Source organism: Papio anubis, chromosome X, assembly GCF_008728515.1.
Source record: "Papio anubis isolate 15944 chromosome X, Panubis1.0, whole genome shotgun sequence".
Classification (NCBI taxonomy): Eukaryota; Metazoa; Chordata; class Mammalia; order Primates; family Cercopithecidae; genus Papio; species Papio anubis.
Genome location: NC_044996.1, coordinates 112,973,160 through 112,992,549, shown reverse-complemented (window position 1 = coordinate 112,992,549; position 19,390 = coordinate 112,973,160). Strand labels below are relative to the sequence as shown.

At 36.6% G+C, this 19,390-nt stretch overlaps 1 protein-coding gene across 1 annotated transcript in view; it reads right to left on the bottom strand.

The window, feature by feature from the left end:
• DMD (dystrophin) overlaps positions 1 to 19,390 on the bottom strand; it is a 2,174,064-nt gene that overhangs the window by 1,390,436 nt on the left and 764,238 nt on the right. Inside the window, exons 24-26 of the mRNA XM_031660704.1 lie at positions 18,376 to 18,489; positions 17,245 to 17,400; positions 4,141 to 4,311 (exon numbers count right to left, since the gene is read on the bottom strand). Coding sequence (XP_031516564.1) covers positions 4,141 to 4,311; positions 17,245 to 17,400; positions 18,376 to 18,489 — 441 coding nt within the window. The remainder of the gene's footprint in view (positions 1 to 4,140; positions 4,312 to 17,244; positions 17,401 to 18,375; positions 18,490 to 19,390) is intronic.

Genomic DNA, 19,390 nt, shown 5'->3' with positions numbered 1-19,390 from the left:
AGTTTCTGTTAAGCTGGTGTCAAATGTTCCATGAGCTGAGGAAGGAGCATGTTGTAGTCAGTCCAATGAATAAAATTACAATTTATACTCATTATAAATAACCCAAGCAATTATATAAAAATGTAGAATGAAGAACACTTCTTTCCCTGGTTTTTAGGCTTCATATATTCTTGTTTAATAAGAGGCTGAGATCTTGGGAAAGGTTCGGAGAAGGAAGAGCAAAATGTATTAACCCAGGTACACATGAGGAAAGGAGATGATGATGAATTTCTCTACTAGGAGAAAAGGTAGAAAATTAAATGACTGGTACAGTTTCGACACAAATCCTCATAAAAACAGTGGCTGTTTCTTTCCATGAATCTAACTATGATATGCTCTGCCGTCTTTCATTGCTAGTATTTCACACCAGTGCTTCTTAAAGTCAGCGTCCTTGGAATCACTCTAGAACTTGTTCCGTGGCATCAACTGAAACTTGTTAAAAATGGAAAACTTCAGGCCTTACCCCAGACTCACTGAATCAGAAATTCTGGGGTCAGGGCCCAGCACTCTGTGTATTAAACAAGTCTTCCAGGTGATTTTGATGTCCATTCAGGTGCAGGAATCACTGCTGAAATGATTATACAAATGTATTTGTGTATTTACTATTCTCACTTTATGTGCAAGTTCTGGCAAGCACTAGTACTAGAGTTCTGATAGTATAAAAATTTTAAAAAATAAAAACAGTTAATACATTTCCAGATTGTTTTTCAAAGGGTTTTAGTATAAAGTTTTAGCATATAGTCATTGCTGATCTCCATAAAAGTTTTAAAATCAGAGGTTGTTTATCATACACTGCCCTGGGTTCTTTTATGTCAAAAAAAGTTTTCCTTTCAGAGGAAAAATAAGTTATCAAAACAGCACTTTCATTTTCAAGTAAAATACAGGAAAGAACATAAACAGAAGGGGAGGTCTCTATTTCTTCTTTGAGTATCAGGGAGAGATGTCAAAGTAGGTCTGTTAGTATCTTCTGACAATAAAGAAAAATTAGCTATCAAATGAGCACAGGTGGCAGTCTGGACAAGGTACTATTGCTAACCTCCAGGTAGTGAAGTTGACATAAAGAGACTGTCTTGAGTAGCAGGCTGGAAAATCAAGAAATGAAATCTTCCTGCCAATTCTTTCAATGGTTGTTGCCAGAGGCTTCCAGAGTTTACCTCTTTTTACTATGACCCCCATACTAAACCAATTTTGTAGCTAGGCCAATTATGAAAACATGTCAATGAATATAGACAAACTTGTTGGAACACTCATTTCAAGGATGGTTTTCAAATATCAAAAATTTGAGACAGTTTCCTCTAGAGCACAGAAAATTAAGAGAGATCTGACTGGGTTGTTGGTGAGATAGGCAAATTGCTCATAGGGAGAGGGAAGAGGGCCAGAAGAGAGACTAAACCAAAGGAACCCAAGGAGAATCAGAGCAGCTGAACACAAATGACTATATAATCTACTTAGGGATCTGAGGTAGTGGCCATACATAAATAGATACAGTGAGAACAGACAATAAAGAAATTGAGATACAAGAGGAAAGTTCGTATGAGTGACACACAATTCAAAGGAAAGGAAAGGAAAAAGGAGAAAGGAGAAAGGAAAGTAAAGGATGAGATGAAATAGAATAAAATACCTTCAATCCTGTGGGCTCTATCGCAAATAAAGTCTGTGACTATGGCTACATTATTTGACCTATCTGGGAATTACAGTTTTCTGATAAGTACAGAGAGAAGTGTGGATTACACTATTTTCAAAGTACCTTCTAGCTCTCACATTCTGATAAAGTTTTCCTCATGGTGACCTCCCCAAAGTCAAATTTTAAATTATTTTGGTCTCTCTTTTGAAATACTCCAATGGTTTTTCTATTCCATTTAGAGTAACAACTGTAATATTCTAACAAAACTCCTTTGTTAACAGACATCTGCCTACCTCATAAGACTTATCTGAGATGTTATCCCGTTTTCCTTCCTTCAGGCAGACAGACTTCTTTCTCTCCCCAATTAGCCTCAAGGTCTTTGCAGAAGCTATGCTCTCTGATTACAATGTGCTTCCATTAAGATTTTTTTAAATGCTCTTTTCCTTAGAATTCATTTCTCTCGTATTACATACAATTCTTCATAAAATCTCCACAAGTCAAGTTTTTCAAAAATAGCATCCTACCACCCTCAACTCCTGCCTGAACATTGTTCATTCTTGATCTCAAAATCCAGATTTACTTTTAGGCAAATTATCATCACCTCAAACGATTTCATTTATTTTTCCAATTATTGCCTGCTCCTCACCACACGCTAGAACACTAGAATGTAAATTCCAAGGCAGTGGTCTTGCTCACCACCCTCTATATTCAGTATCTAGAGGGTGTTTGGCACATAGTAAGAATGCAGTAAGTTTTAGTTGATGAATACGTTACTGCTAGATTAATTTTGTTTTTTTTCATACTCTAGAAATGATTACTATTTCTACAAATGTTTTCTTCATTATAGTTTTTTATAGATACATAATATTTATACATATTTATGGAGTATATTAGATACTTTCAACATTTGACTAAAGCCATATGATAGATTCGGTATTTAAACATCTGAGTTTTCATGTGAGTTACTTTCCACAATTAACTGTAATAAATATTTCTGAATTACTATATAAATCATATAACAGAGTAGACAATTTTTTACCATTTGGCCCTTTTCACAATTAAAATAATAAATAACGAGTCAAGGCCGGGCGCGGTGGCTCAAGCCTGTAATCCCAGCACTTTGGGAGGCCGAGACGGGCGGATCACGAGGTCAGGAGATCGAGACCATCCTGGCTAACCCGGTGAAACCCCGTCTGTACTAAAAAGTACAAAAAACTAGCCGGGCGAGGTGGCGGGCGCCTGTAGTCCCAGCTACTCAGGAGGCTGAGGCAGGAGAATGGCGTAAACCCGGGAGGCGGAGCTTGCAGTGAGCTGAGATGCGGCCACTGCACTCCAGCCTGGGCGACAGAGCAAGACTCCGTCTCAAAAAAAAAATAAATAAATAAATAAAAATAATAATAAATAAATAAATAAATAAATAAATAAATAACGAGTCATGATCATTTATACTGTGCTCGGCATTGTGATAGAAACTTCGTATTTCATCCCTCTAATGATTCTGAAAGCAGACATTCTGATACCCAGTTCACAAATAAAGGAATTTGGCTCAGTAAGCTTATGTAACTCACCCAAATTTATACAGTTGGCATGGGGCCGAACTAAGTTTTAAACTCAAGTATCTGGCTCCACAATGATTTTTCCTTGTCACAATCCTTGAACCAAACAAAGATCTACAGTATTAATATTTCACATGTTATTCTCTATGTTCTTGCTAGTACATAAAAATAATAGTTATGATTATAGCTACTAACTGAGCACCAACTCTGAGTTAGGCAATTTACTTACATGTTAGTTTCAATCAACAGTTCATACATTCAAGTGAGGATGTATGATGACATAAACACGATAAAATAGAGGATTATATTGACTACTGAGTTGCCCAAGGCCATACAAAATGCCACGGTGTAGGTTCAACTCCAGGCTTCACCTCCAAATCCATACTACATACCAGTTTCATTGGTCATAAGTCAATGTTACATTTTGTTCTATTGCTCCAAGAAAAGTACATGTAAACTCAGTCCTTTGTATCCATATTAAAGGCTACGGGTTCAAATATTTAGTGCTACCAAATTCTAAGAAACGCCTTTAAAATACCAAATTAACACAGTTTGTTGACTACATTGTAAATTTGCCTTTTCAAGAATACTTTTGCACAGTTTCAACATGCATTTACATCAGCTACAGACAGCTAATGTGATGAGTTGATTCTGCTCTCTTAATACTATATGATTTCAAGGGAAAATTCTCTCAAATTGTGATTTTCAATATTCATAATTGACCACAATGCATTAAAATTAAACAGTTTAAGATTGTTAAAACACAGATTAAACTTGAAGCTAAATTAATTAAAATTATTAATTAAAAATCAACCTCTTCTCTTAGAACCAGGAAAGAGCATACCGTATACAATTTCAAGCAATGCTGCATTTCTTTTTCCATTTATTTGCTTTGTTTTACTTAGTTTTCCCTTTTTTTACCTTCATCTCTTCAACTGCTTTCTGTAATTCATCTGGAGTTTTATATTCAAAATCTCTCTCAAGATACTCTTCTTCGGCTTGTGTCATCCATTCGTGCATCTCTGATAGATCTTTCTGGAGGCTTACAGTTTTCTCCAAACCTCCCTTCAAGGCCTCCTTTCTGGCATAGACCTTCCATAAAACAAACAAGCAAAACATGATTACTGACAGCAATGAAACATTATTATTATATTATTTGATCAGTATGTAAATAACACAAAGCTTAGAGAGTAATGATAAAGAAGGAAAAAGTTTATATGCATAAGAAAATAACTCCAGGGGATCAGATACACTCAATTTCCCACAAGTGTGAAAATAAGACATGTCTGTTTATTTGGCATACTTAATAAAATGAATGTATTGCCCTATGATGATAATTCAGCTGTTTGTGTGACAATCCTCTTCTATGACTACAGCAAAACAAGACTTTTCTAAATAGTATGTTTCAGTTGGAAAAGTAATCTTATTGGCATACACAGAAATAGTTATTCTTTGTGTTCTTTGATAATGTTTTAATATTTTAAATATTCTAAGAACTTCATAATCATGTATCTACAGAAAACTCTCATAAATTAAAAAGAAAAATGAAAAGTGCATAAAACATGTAGTTTGGCAATTCACAAAGAAGATAATATATGGCAATATACGTATGTAAAAGACGTTCTAGTATCACTTATGGTTAAATGACTGCAAATTGAAGGGAATTAATGCATTTTCACAGATAAGATGGGGAAAAACAATAATTAATAAAGAGCCCATTTTGGGCAGGGATGTGGGAAAATCAAAGTTTTTTAATACTTGTTGAGGAAAATATCCAACATAATACAACCCTTTAGATAGTAAGATGGCAAAATATACAAAAATGTTAATGTCCATGAATCTGTCAACTTCCATTTTTTGAGAGTGAATCATGCCAGCCAAAGTGTAGAGAATAACACATACATTATTTAATTCAGCTTTAAAGACCAAACATCTTGAAAACAACCCAAAGGTGCTTTCATGGGAGATTAAATAAATTATGACATATATACACTATGGGATACTGTGCATCACCAATACATCTTTACTGAAATGAAAAGTGGCTCAATATAAACTTTTGTGTGTAAAATGCAAGTTGCAAAAGAGTCTGTGGTTATAGAAAACATCTGCTCTTTAAAGCCTCACAGATTTCTGAAAAGTGAAACTTTCTACAATGGACTCCATTACTCATTAACCAGAAAAATGCAAAACTTAAAACACCTAAAAGAAAATCATATACGTTGTTACAAGGCATTCTACAGTATTATAATTATTATACATAAGTGTTCATATTTACTTTAAAATGTAAACCTATTCAAAAGATGGTATTCTTCTCTCTGGTTTAAAAAGCATTATATATTTTAAGTAACAGAGTTTTCACAGTATTGTTTTAATATATAATGGACAGTTTCAGTAAAATGAAGCGTTCGTGGTACTTTGCCCAGCAGTAAATATGTGTAGAACCACCATCACATTGATTTTCCTTAGAATTTACAACCATTTTGAGCCTAATATAGGTAATACTTCATTTCAGGTTCTTTACTTACCTAGGTAAATGTAGCACTTGATCTAGTAAAATGTAAATAAATGCTTCACCCTAACACATCTAGAACAGTATGTCTTGCAACTGTACTAGAAAAGGTGTAAATGTGATTGTGTAGTCAATGAACCTATAATAAACTTAAGACAACATGCTGCTATTTTTGCTATTTTATAAACTTAAGACAACATGCTGCTAAATTCTACTTAGATACTCTGCTGTTACAATCTTTTAAGGCAACTGGTGAAGCTACAAAAACATTAGAGAGACTAATGGAATTCAGCCAAGACGTGTAGTAAAAACTATGCGTTCACATACATATTTTTGTCTGTGTGTGAGTGTATGTGTGCATGTACAAGTATGGTGAGATATTGTTGGACCCTGTAGATGTTGAAGGTAAAAACGACAGCATTTGGTGACAGAATAGATATTTTGCTATAAGAGAAATATAGGAGACAAGAAAATCTCAAGGGATTTGGCTTGAATAAGTGGAAAGATGGAGTTGCCATTTGTAACAGCAGGCAAATTACTAGGGTAGTAGGCTGCAGTGTACATCAGGAATTTTGTTTTGACGTGTTAGATTTAATATGCCTATTACTAATCCATGTGGAGGTGTTGAGTGGGCAAATGGGTATGAAGGTCTAGGATCATTAGAAAGGTCCAGATTGTTAAACAAACAAAAAAAAATCTTACAGCAAGAACCACTTACAGATTACATTTAAAACCATAGAGCTTGAAAAGGTGACCCAGAGAGTGAGTGGCAATACGAGAAAAAAAGGAGTCCACACACTGAGCCCTGGAACACTTTCAAATTTAGTGGTCAGGGCAACAGAACCACCAAGGATATTGACAGTGGTCAGGGAAAACTAAGAGATAATTAAGAAAGAATGATGACACAGAAGCCAACTGAATTTAGTGATTTAGTGATGTGAATTCACTGGTGACCCTGACAAAATTTGCTTCAATAGAACGGTAGGGATACGCTCCCAATGCAATCCCTCCCCTCCCCTCCATGATAGGCCCGGTGTGTGATGTTCCTTCCTGAGTCCAAGTGATCTCATTGTTCAGTTCCCACCTATGAGTGAGAACATCTGCGATTCTGGTTTCAGTTCTTGTGATAGTTTGCTAAGAATGATGGTTTCAGCTGCATCCATGTCCCTACAAGGACACAAATTCATCCTTTTTATGGCTGCATAGTATTCCATGGTGTATATGTGCCACATTTTCTTAATCAATCATCACTGATGGACATTGGGTTGATTCCAAGTCTTTGCTATTGTGAATAGTGCTGCAATAAACATACGTGTGCATGTGTCTTTATAGCAGCATAATTGATGTAAATGACGAGTTGATGGGTGCAGCACACCAACATGGCACAAGTATACATATGTAACAAACCTGCACGTTATGCACGTGTACCCTACAACTTAAAGTATAATAATAATAAATTAATTTTAAAAAAAAAAGAACAGTGAGGATAACAGTTTGATTAGCTCTCTTAATTGGTTTCGAGAGAAGGGAAGGAGTGAAATGGAGAGAAGGGAATTTCTGTAAAGGGAAACGGGAATGGAGAGGCTGATAGAGAAACTGTTGTCCAATGGAAGACTTTTTTAAATGACAGGAGATAAGACAGAATAATTCTCTAATGATGGGAATGATGTAGCATAGGGAAGATGTAGGAGGTAGAGGGCTGTTCATTAGCTGGTACAATGTTCTTTTGCAGAAAAAAAGGGAAAGGGATCCAGGTACCTACGTGGAAAAGCTGGCCTTAGACAAAAGCACAGAAAGTTCATCTATGTAAACAAAGGGAAAGTAGAGTCTATGATCTTATATGCAGGTCAGTGGGAGTATTGCAACTTGTATTCTGATTGCTTATATTTTCTCAGTAAAACAAGAAGCTAGTTTTTGCAGAAAGACGGAAAGACAGACTGTCAGAGAAGTGAGGAAAGAGATCTGGGGATCACTGCACCCAAAGAGTATACTGACCCAGAGAAAGACAATGATCTGCAAGCTGCCAGAAAGACATCCACCTAACCTCTAAATCCCATTTATTGATAACTATTTACCACAAATTTAAAGCCACTAATAAATAAAATATATAACCATATATTATTTAGAAAGTATACATGTTTTATAATTTCATACATATAGGTTTCTATTTGTTCTCTATTTAACAAACACATAGAGGAGATTCCAAGATGGCCTAATAGGAACAGCTCCAGACTACAGTTCTCAGCATGAGTGACACAGAGGACAGGTGATTTCTGCATTTCCAACTGAGCTTTGAAGAGAGTAGTGGTTCTCCCAGCATGCAGTATGAGATCTGAGAACAGACAGACTGCCTCCTCAAGTGGGTCCCTAACCCCTGAGTAGCCTAACTGGGAGGCACCTCCCAGTATGGGCTGATTGACACCTCACACGGCCAGGTGCCCCTCTGAGACAAAGTTTCCAGAGGAACAACCAGGCAGCAACATCTGCTGTTCTGCAATATTCACTGTTCTACAGCCTCCGCAGGTGATACCCAGGCAAACAGGGTCTGGAGTGGACCTCCAGCAAACTCCAAGAGACCTGCAGCTGAGGGTCCTGACTGTTAGAAGGAAAACAAACAGAAAGGACATCCACACCAAAACCCCATCTGTACATCACCATCATCAAAGACCAAAGGCAGATAAAACACAAAGATGGGGAGAAAACAGAGTAGAAAAGCTGAAAATTCTAAAAATAAGAGCTCCTCTTCTTCTCCAAAGGAACGCAGCTCCTTGCCAGCAACGGAACAAAGTTGGACACAGAATGACTTTGATGAGTTGAGAGAAGAAGGCTTCAGACAATCAAACTTCTCCGAGCTAAAGGAGGAAGTTCGAACCCATTGCAAAGAAGCTAAAAACCTTGAAAAAAGATTAGAAGAATGGCAAACTAGAACAACCAGTGTAGAGAAGACCTTACATGACCTGATGTGGCTGAAAACCATGTCACGAGAACCACGTGACGCATGCACAAGCTTCAGTAGTCAATTTGATCAACTGCAAGAAAGGGTATCAGTGATTGAAGACCAAATGAATGAAATGAAGTGAGAAGAGATGTTTAGAGAAAAAAAAAAGTAAAAAGAAACAAACAAAGCCTCCAAGAAATATGGGAGTATGTGAAAAGACCAAATCTACATCTGAGTGGTGTGCCTGAAAGTGATAGGGAGAATGGAGCCAAGCTGGAAAACACTCTTCAGGATATCATCCAGGAGAACTTCCCCAACCTAGTAGGGCAGGCCAACATTCAAATCCAGGAAATACAGAGAACGCCACAAAGATACTCCTCGAGAAGAGCAACTCCAAGACACATAATTGTCAGATTCACCAAAGTTGAAATGAAGGAAAAAATGTTAAGGGCAGCCATAGAGAAAGGTCAGATTACACACAAAGGGAACCCCATCAGACTAAAAGCAGATCTCTCGGCAGAAACTCTACAAGCCATAAGAGAGTGGGGGCCAATATTCAACATTCTTAAAGAAAAGAATTATCAACCCAGAATTTCATATCCAGCCAAACTAAGTTTCATAAGTGTCGGAGAAATAGAATCCTTTACAGACAAGCAAATGCTGAGAGATTTTGTCACCACCAGGCCTGCCTTGCAAGAGCTCCTGAAGGAAGCACTGAACATGGAAAGGAACAACCGGTACCAGCCACTGCAAAAACATGCCAAATTGTAAAGACCATCGACGCTAGGAAAAAACTGCATCAACTAACGAGCAAAATAACCAGCTAATATCATAATGACAGTATCAAATTCACACATAACAATATTAACCTTAAATGCAAATGGGCTAAATGCTCCAATTCAAAAACACAGAGTGGCAAATTGGATAAAGAGTCAAGATCCACCAGTGTGCTGTATTCAGGAAACCCATCTCACATGCGGAGGCACACATAGGCTCAAAATAAAGGGATGGAGGAAGATCTACCAAGAAAATGGAAAACAAACAAACAATAAAACAAAGCAGGGGTTGCAATCCTAGACTCTGATAAAACAGACTTTAAACCAACAAAGATCAAAAGAGACAAGGCCATTACATAATGGTAAAGGGATCAATTCAACAAGAAGAGCTAGCTATCCTAAATATATATGCACCCAATACTGGAACACCCAGATTCATAAAGCAAGTCCTTAGAGACCTTCAAAGAGACTTAGACTCAAACACTATAATAATGGGAGATGTTAACATCCCACTGTCAACATTACACAGATCAAAAGACAGAAAGTTAACAAGGATATCCAGGAACTGAACTTGGCTCTGCACCAAGGGGACCTAATAGACATTTACAGAACTCTCCACCCCAAATCAACAGAATATACATTCTTCTCAGCACCACATCACATTGCACTTATTCCAAAATTGACCACACAGTTGGAAGTAAAGCACTCCTCAGCAAATGTAAAAGAACAGAAATTATAACAAACTGTCTCTCAGATCGCAGTCCAATCAAACTACAACTCATGGTTAAGAAACACACTCAAAACCGCTCGACTACGTGGAAACTGAACAACCTGCTCCTGAATGACTACTGGGTACATAATGAAATGAAGGTAGAAATAGAGATGTTCTTTGAAACCAATGAGAACAAAGATGCAACACACCAGAAACTCTGGGACACATTTAAAGCAGAAAATTTATAGCACTACATGCCCACAAGAGAAAGCAGGAAAGATCTAAAATTGACACCCTAACATCACAATTTAAAAAACCAGAGAAGCAAGAGCAAACACATTCAAAAGCTAGCAGAATGCAAGAAACAACTAAGATCAGAGCAGAACTGAAGGAGATAGAGACACAAAAAAACCCTTCAAAAAATCAATGAATCCAGGGGCTGTTTTTTGAAAAGATCAACAAAACTGATAGACCGCTAACAAGACTAATAAAGAAGAAAAGAGAGAAGAATCAAATAGACACAATAAAAAATGTTAAAGGGGATATCACCACCAATCCCACAGAAATAAACACTACCATCAGAGAATACTATAAACACCTCTACACAAATAAACTAGAAAATCTAGAAGAAATGGATAAATTCCTGGACACATACACCGTCCCAAGACCAAACCAGGAAGATGTTGAATCCCTGAATAGACCAACAGCAGGCTCTGAAATTGAGGCAATAATTAATAGCCTACAAACCAAAAAAAGTCCAGGACCAGACGAATTCACAGCCAAATTCTAGCAGAGGTACAAGGAGGAGCTGGTACCATTCCTTCTGAAACTATTCCAATCAATAGAAAAAGAGGGAACCCTCTCTAACTCATTTTATGAGGCCAGTATCATCCTGATACCAAAACCTGGCAGAGACACAACAAAAAAAGACAATTTTAGACCAATATCCCTGATGAACTTCGATGCAAAAATCCTCAATAAAATACTGGCAAACTAAATCCAGCAGCATCAAAAACATCTACCACTGACAAGTTGGCTTCATCCCTGGGATGCAAGGCCAGTTCAACATACACCAAATGAATAAATGCAATCCAGCATATAAGCAAGAACCAAGACAAAAAACCACGATTATCTCCAATAGATGCAGAAAAGGCCTTTGACAGAATTCAACAGCCCTTCATGCTAAAACTCTCAATAAATTCGGTATTGATGGAACGTATCTCAAAATCATAGAGCTATTTATGACAAACCCACAGCCAATATCATACTGAATGGGCAAAAACTGGAAAAATTCCTTTGAAAACTGGCACAAGACAGGGGTGCCCTCTCTCCTCCCTCCTATTCAACATAGTGTTGGAAGTTCTGGCTAGGGCAATCAGACTAGAGACAAAGAAAATAAGGAGTATTCAGTTAGGAAAAGAGAATCAAATTGTCCCTGTTTGCAGATGACATGATTGTATATTTAGAAAACCTATTGTGTCTCAGCCAAAATCACCATAGCTGATAGCAACTTCAGCAAAGTCTCAGGATACAAAATTAATGTGCAAAATGCATTCCTATACACCAATAACAGACAAACAGAAAGCCAAATCATGAGTGAACTTCCATTCTAGTGCTTCAAAGAGAATAAAATACCTAGGAATCCAACTTACAAGGGATGTAAAAGGACCTCTTCAAGGAGAACTACAAACCACTGCTCAGTGAAATAAAGGGACACAAACAAATGGAAAGAACATATCATGCTCATGGATAGGAAAGAATCAATATCGTGAAATGTATACTGCAGGTAATTATAGATTCAATGCCATCTCCATCAAGCTACCAGCTGACTTTCTTCACAGGATTGGAAAAAACTACTTCAAAGTTCATATGGAACCAGAAAAGAGTCCACATAGCCAAGACAATCCTAAGCCAAAAGAACGAAGCTGGAGGCATCACCCTACCTGACTTCAAACTATACTACAAGGCTACAGTAACCAAAACAGCACAGTACTGGTACCAAAACAGAGATATAGACCAATGGAACAGAACAGAGCCCTCAGAAATAATACCACACATCTACAACCATCTTTGACAAACCTGACAAAAACAAGAAATGGGGAAAGGACCCCCTATTTAATAAATGGTGCTGGGAAAACTGGATAGCCATATGTAGAAAGCTGAAACTGGATCCCTTCCTTACACCTTATACAAAAATTAATTCAAGGTGGATTAAACACTTAAATGTTAGACCAAAAACTATAAAAACCCTAGAAGAAAGCGTAGGCAATACCATGCAGGACACAGACATGGGCAAGGACTTCATGTCTAAAACACCAAAAGCAATGGCAGCAAAAGCCAAAATTGACAAATGGGATCCAATTAAACTAAAGCACTTCTGCACAGCAAAAGAAACTACTATCAGAGTGAACAGGCAACCTACAGAATGGGAGAAAATTTTTGCAATCTACCCATCTGACAAAGGGGCCAATGTCCAGAATCTACAAAGAACTCGAACAAATTTACAAGAAGAAAACAAACAACCCCATCAAAAATTGAAGGATATGAACGAACACTTCTCAAAAGGAGACATTATGCAGCCAACAGACACATGAAACATGCATCATCACTGGCCATCAGAAATGCAATCAAAACCACAATGAGATACCATCTCACACCAGAGTAGAATAAGCGTCATTAAAAAGTCCCAAGGGAAACAACAAGTGCTGGAGAGGATGTGGAGAAATAGGAACACTTTACACTGTTGTGGGATTGTAAACTGGTTAAACCATTTGTGGAAAATAGTATGGCGATTCCTCAGGATCTAGAACTAAAGTACCATATGACCCAGCCATCCCGTACAGGGGATATACCCAAGAGATTATAAATCATGCTGCTATAAAGACACATGCACAGGTATGTTTGTGCGGCACTATTCACAATAACGAAGACTTGGAATCTTAAATGTCCATCAGTATGACAGACTGGATTAAGAAAATGTAGCTATATGCACCATGGAATACTATGCAGCCATAAAAAGGATAGGTTGTGTCCTTTGTGGGGACATGGATGCAGCTGGAAACATCATTCTCAGCAAACTATCAGAAGAACAGAAAACCAAACACACGCATGTTCTCGCATGGGGTGGGAACTGAACAAGCGAGAATCACTTGGACTCGAGAGGGAATGTATCACACTGGGGCCTATCCCATGGGGAGGGGATGGGGAGGGATTACATTGGGAGTTACACGTGAGTAAATGACGAGTTGATGTGCAGCACACACTAACATGGCACAAATATGCATATGTAACAAACCTACAGACGTTACAGAACTTAAAAGTATAATTTAAAAAAAAAAAAAAAAAAAAGAAATAATCTGAACTGGTATTTCTCAAAGAAGGTAAAAATAGCCAATGAGGCTGGGCTGGCGGTGGCTCAAGCCTGTAATCCCAGCACTGGGAGGCCGAGGCGGAGTGGATCCACGAGGTCAGAATCCGAGACGCTATCCCTGGCTAACATGGTGAAATCCGTCTCTACTAAAAAATACAAAAACTAGCGAGGTGTGGTGGTGAGCCTGTAGTCCCAGCTGCTTGAGGGAGGCTGGTGAGGGAGGAGTCAGCGTGAACCTGGGAGGTGGAGCTTGCAGTGAGCCAAGATCAGGCCACTGCACTCCAGCCTGGGAGACACAGCCAGACTCCGTCTCAAAAAAAAAAAAAAAAAATGGCCAATGAATGTATGAAAAAAATTTCAACATCAGTAATCATTAGATAAATGCAAACCAAAACCACAATGAGGTATCTCACCCTAGCTAGGATGTATATTGCCAAAAAGACACAAAAAAGAATTGTTGGCATGGGTGCAGAGAAAAGAGAACTATATTACATTGTTAGTGGGACTATAACCTGGTACAGTCACTGTAGAGAACAGCATGGAGGTTCCTCAGAAAAGTACAATATCCACAAACATCCCCTTTTTCCTGCGTGTTTTTTATTCTACCTGGACAACTGCAATCCCTACCTGCTTCCACTTTAGCCCTTTTGATTTATTATTCTTCTAATAGGAATATACAGCAAACTTTAAACAACTGTTTTAAATGAAATGAAGTGATGCCAGTCCTGTGCCTAAAAGTCAGATGACTTTCCAAAGTACTTGACATAATGAGTAAATCATCACTGTGACTTCCATATTCCTTTCTGACTCATTTTCCCTTTCTTTTTCTCCTGGCTCATGCTGCTCCTCTTCCAGTGGCTTCCTTTGGCTCCTCAAACATGTTAAGCTCTCTCTTGTCTCAGATGTTTCCTCCACTTCATTTTCTAGCCAGAATTCCGTCACACAGCAAATTGTCAAGTTCCTACTACTGAGGTATCAGCTTTAATTTCACCTCTTTAGAAAAGACTCTACTGACTACCCAATAGAAAGTAGTTTTCCTGCTCCTGTTACTCTCATTTAAAGGGTTCTTACTGGTACATTCAGAGTGTATAGCAAGACTTAAAACCAGACATTGTTGTGATAATGTGTTTACCCATTTACTTTCCGTTTTCACCACTAAACTCTTATCTCCATGAGGATAAGTACAATGTCTATTTTATTCCCCACTTATATCTGATAATTTTTTAATAGCTAGAATCTAGATTTTTAAAAACTTAGATACATACCCTTTAGAATTTAAAATAATCATAATCATTTTATACATCCAAAATTAGATCATGGGATGTCAAAGCATCCTCAAATATATCAGATATTTGGACAATTTTGTTCCAAATTATTTATGTTTTTGCAGACATTGGCATCTGGTGACAAATAAGGAATTATCTTTAACCCAAAAGACTGTATCACACACTTATTTTGTCTGTAGATATTTCTGTAATGCATAGATTTACACTTCATTTCCATTCTCCTCTCTGGAACACTGAATTGGTACCAGTATTCACATCTGGCTTCCTTGTTTTTACGGCATCTTGTTCCTCTTCTACATGAGTGCATTGTTCCTTCCTTTCACAACCTAACTCATTTATCTACAAAGTCATAACATGGCCAGAGTGATACTCGAAGGAAAAGCACAGATACATATAATACTCTAAGATTAGAAAATGGGGATCAGAACATAGCTTGATCTATAGCTCTTCTGTTATGCAACAGATGAATGTATTTAAAATATTTCTCTTGAACAACAAATTCTTAGTACATATAACAGACATAAGGTCTTAAGTAAAGAAATTTTAAGAGTAGACAGCCTTTACAAATTGATTCCTATAAAACGTAAAAACCTTGAGGTTTTAGTAATATTGTTAGTTTTATACCTTTTTTTATTTATTTTATTTATTTATTCATTTATTTGCTGTTTTCCCCTTGCTCTACATAAATTGGTGCTCTTTCTATTCATCCATTAAGAACATTCAACAAACAAAAAACAAATACCTTTCATACTGGCCTTCCAGGAAAACATCAGTAGTATAATCTACTATTTAAGTAATATAATTTTTTTTTCCTGACTAGCACCGACTTTTTTCTTCTAGCACTGACTTACTTCAGAAGAAGAATATGAGCTAGCTGACCCAGGGATAGCTCATCTATGAATTAATAGAACCAATGAACATTTGTCAGTGATTGTATTAGCTGAGTGATTTGCCTTGACTTTTCTAATTTTTTTTTCATTTTCAAATGTAGCTTTTGCCTTTTGACATTACTTCTTTTCTATTTTGAAAGTTTACTTAGCAGTAACGAGAGACTGACTGCCTCTAACACGTAAATTGAAACTCCTTATTAATTTCCAAAAAGGCACAGTAGTTCCCTTGTATCTGTGGAAGGCATTTTCATACCAAGATCTCCAGTAGATGCCTGAAACCATAGATAATACCTAACCCTATATACACTAGGTTTTTTTCTATTCATACATACAAATGATAAAATTTAATTTATAAATTAGGCATAGTAAGAGATTAACAGCTAATAAAACACAAGAAGTTATCTCTCTTTCTCTCCCTCTCAAAATATCTTATTTTACTGTGCTCGCTGATTTTAGGATTCCAATTGACCACAAGCATTTGAAACCATGGAAAGCAAAACTGCAGATCATCAGGGACTAATGTATTGGTGACTTAAAAGTATTCATTGCTTTAGTTCAAAATTTTACCTTCTGAACACAAATTATTTGATATACACTATTTTTTAATGTATCTTACTATCCATCATTTAATATTTAACTATAAAATAGGTATCTATAAAATATTCTTCTGTAGAAAAATGAGAAACTCAAATATGAGTGTACAGTGATTTTGTGGTTTTTTTTTTATTCCGCTATTCTTAATGGTTACTGAATCTTAATTGTTATTTAAAAATAGATGTCGGCCGGGTGTGGTGGCTCACACCTGTAACTCCAGCACTTGGGGAGGCCAAGGAAAGGGCATTGTTTGAGACTAGTAATTCAAAAGCAGCCTGGGAAACATAGCAAGACCCTGTTGCTACCAAAAAATAACAAAAACTAGCCAGGCATCGTGGCACACGCCTGTAGTTCCAGCTACTTGTGGGGGCTGAGATGAGATAATTGCTTGAGCCCAGGAGGTTGAGGCTGCAGTGAGCCGAGTTCACAACACTGCATTCTAGTTTGGGTGACAGAGGCACAGCGGGAGACCCTGTCCCAAAAAATAAAATAAATAAATAATAAATGTATTGAAGAGGCCAAACTTGGAAATGTTAATCAAAAGTAAAAATTATTTACCCTATTTCTACACACACATATATTACCCATTCATTTTATTTTGTACCAAATATCCCTGTGAAATGTATTTTTCTTAATCTATTATTATACATTTATGTTCTGAAGAAAACGTGGATTGAAAATAATGACTACGAATAGGATTTCATTTTTCAGTATGACAGCTGTGTTCAAGAAAGTCATTTTAGGACCACAATAAGATGAATGTGTACTATTTAAAATACATACTATGAAAATATTTATATATGCTAGAAAAAAGATTAATTTGTCAGAATTAATTGTGCTTTAAAGCAACAGCATAGGAACAAAGCCTTAAACAAAAGTAACGGTGAAGGGAGACATTAGGAAATCTTAACTACATTGAGGCTAGCCACAGTGAAAGACATTGTCCATACCTGTTGGCACATGTGATCCCACTGAGTGTTAAGTTCTTTCAGTTCTATCTCAAGTCTCAAAGCAAACTCTGGCTCTGCTTCATTCTTTATCTTCTGCCCACCTTCATTGACACTGTTTAGACTGGGCTGAATTGTCTGAATATCATTGACTAAAAGCTAAGAAAATGAATCAATTTAAGCCAGCTGAAAAAATTACTGCCACATATTAAATATGCAACATAGCTAGAAAATGTAAAATTAGGACTGATGGCATCGCATATGGATTTTTGTCTTTTAAAATCTGAGATACAAATATATTGATATAGACAACTGCATAACAGTCTTGCAAAAATGTTCAATGGTTATTATGGCATGAATCCAGTGGGGAATTATTTGTATTTTACTTATATCAGAAACAAAAGGAAATAAATCTAATATTTCTGGTTAGAAAAATGTGTGAAAATGGGCTTCATACTTTACTATCTTGGTTAGTGTTTTCATTTTCAAACGCAGGATATTGCAGATAATTGTTTACAGTGTAATAGGTGTGAAGGTGGATTTGCTTTTTAGCTTGTATTGTAAAAAAAATTCTTTAAAGAGCAAGATTATTTTCTTCCTGCTGCATGACAATGGTATACTGAATATTATTTCAAAACTACATATTGTGTTATAGTACAGTGCATTATACATGAAGAGAACAACACAGTATGAATAATAATTTGTTATAAGAAATAACAAGTAGCTCAAAGGATTCTTTACCTTTAAATTATACTGCATTTTATAGCAAAATAATGTTATCAAGTGACGTTGAGTACAAGGCAATGCTTTGTCAATTCCTCACTTACTCAACCCAGTGTTTCTCAACATTGGCACTAGTGACATTTTAGATTGTGCAGTTCCTTGTTGTGGAGGGCTGTTCTATGGACTGAAAGATACTTAGCAGCATCTCTGTCCTCTACCTACTAGACACCAGTAGCATCTAACCACCACCCCCAACCCAGTTATGACAATCAAAAATGTCTACAAGCATTAAAAAAAAAACATCTCCTGGGGAGGGGAGGGCAAAATCCACCCCAGCTGTAAAACACTGATCTAACCAAGTAATATTCATACAAAATTATTCATATTAAAGACATCATATAAAAATCGTACTCTGCACTGTTTCAGCTGCTTTTTTAGAATCTCTGAATCCCCAAGGGCAGGCCATTCCTCCTTCAGAAAAACATCAACTTCAGCCATCCATTTCTTCAGGGTTTGTATGTGATTCTGAAACGAGACCCATTATAAGGCATTACTGGTGTGCTGATTACTTCTAATACAATTCATCATTGTGTTATGTCTAAACACAAGCCCAAAAACGATTCCCATGTTTAAAGGATGTCTCTAAGTAGCTCTTGAGGAAAAGAATATTTTTACTAAGACTGCGTTTTTATGGTCTACTGTATGAGCACTGGTGTGTGAAGTCTGCTATTGTTAAAAATAAAAAATTACTACCAAATGTGGTTTTATGATGTTACTCTCAAGAACATTAAATCATATCCCCCTCTAGAGAAATTTTAAGTTACAAAACAACTCATGAGAATACTAACAATATGCCCTTACAGTACATAAAACAAACTATGAACAATAAACTCAATGTAATGGTGTCTTTATAGCCTCCCTAAACTCGAACTTCACAAATTGTTTTCTACAGATGACAGTTTAAATAGTCCCTCCAGTTGTGAACTTTCGGACTAAGATTTTGTCATCTTAGAAGAGAGAGCTTTTGTTTTTATTTGTCTGACCAGTATGAAGTAATGATCAGGTAAAAATCATCATCTTTTATCATTTATAAATAGCCAATATCTCTCATCCATGATTCTTTGCCATATTACCTTTTTTTCTGCTGTTTCGCTACTTTTAAAAAGTATGATTAAACTCTACTGTCTACATGAGTTTTCTTCCAATTTACTTAAATGTATATTGAAAATACATGCTCCACAGAAAGTTTCCCCTTTAATATGATGATTAACAATAATTTTTAAAGTACTTATCTAAGTCAGAGAACTTCAACATGATCACCTTGCTGTTATCTTTCAAGTCTACATTTGCTCTTTTTCCACATCTTCACTGTCCTTGCTCAGGTCTTTTTTTTTTTTTTTTTTTTTTTTTTTTTTTTTTTTGAGAC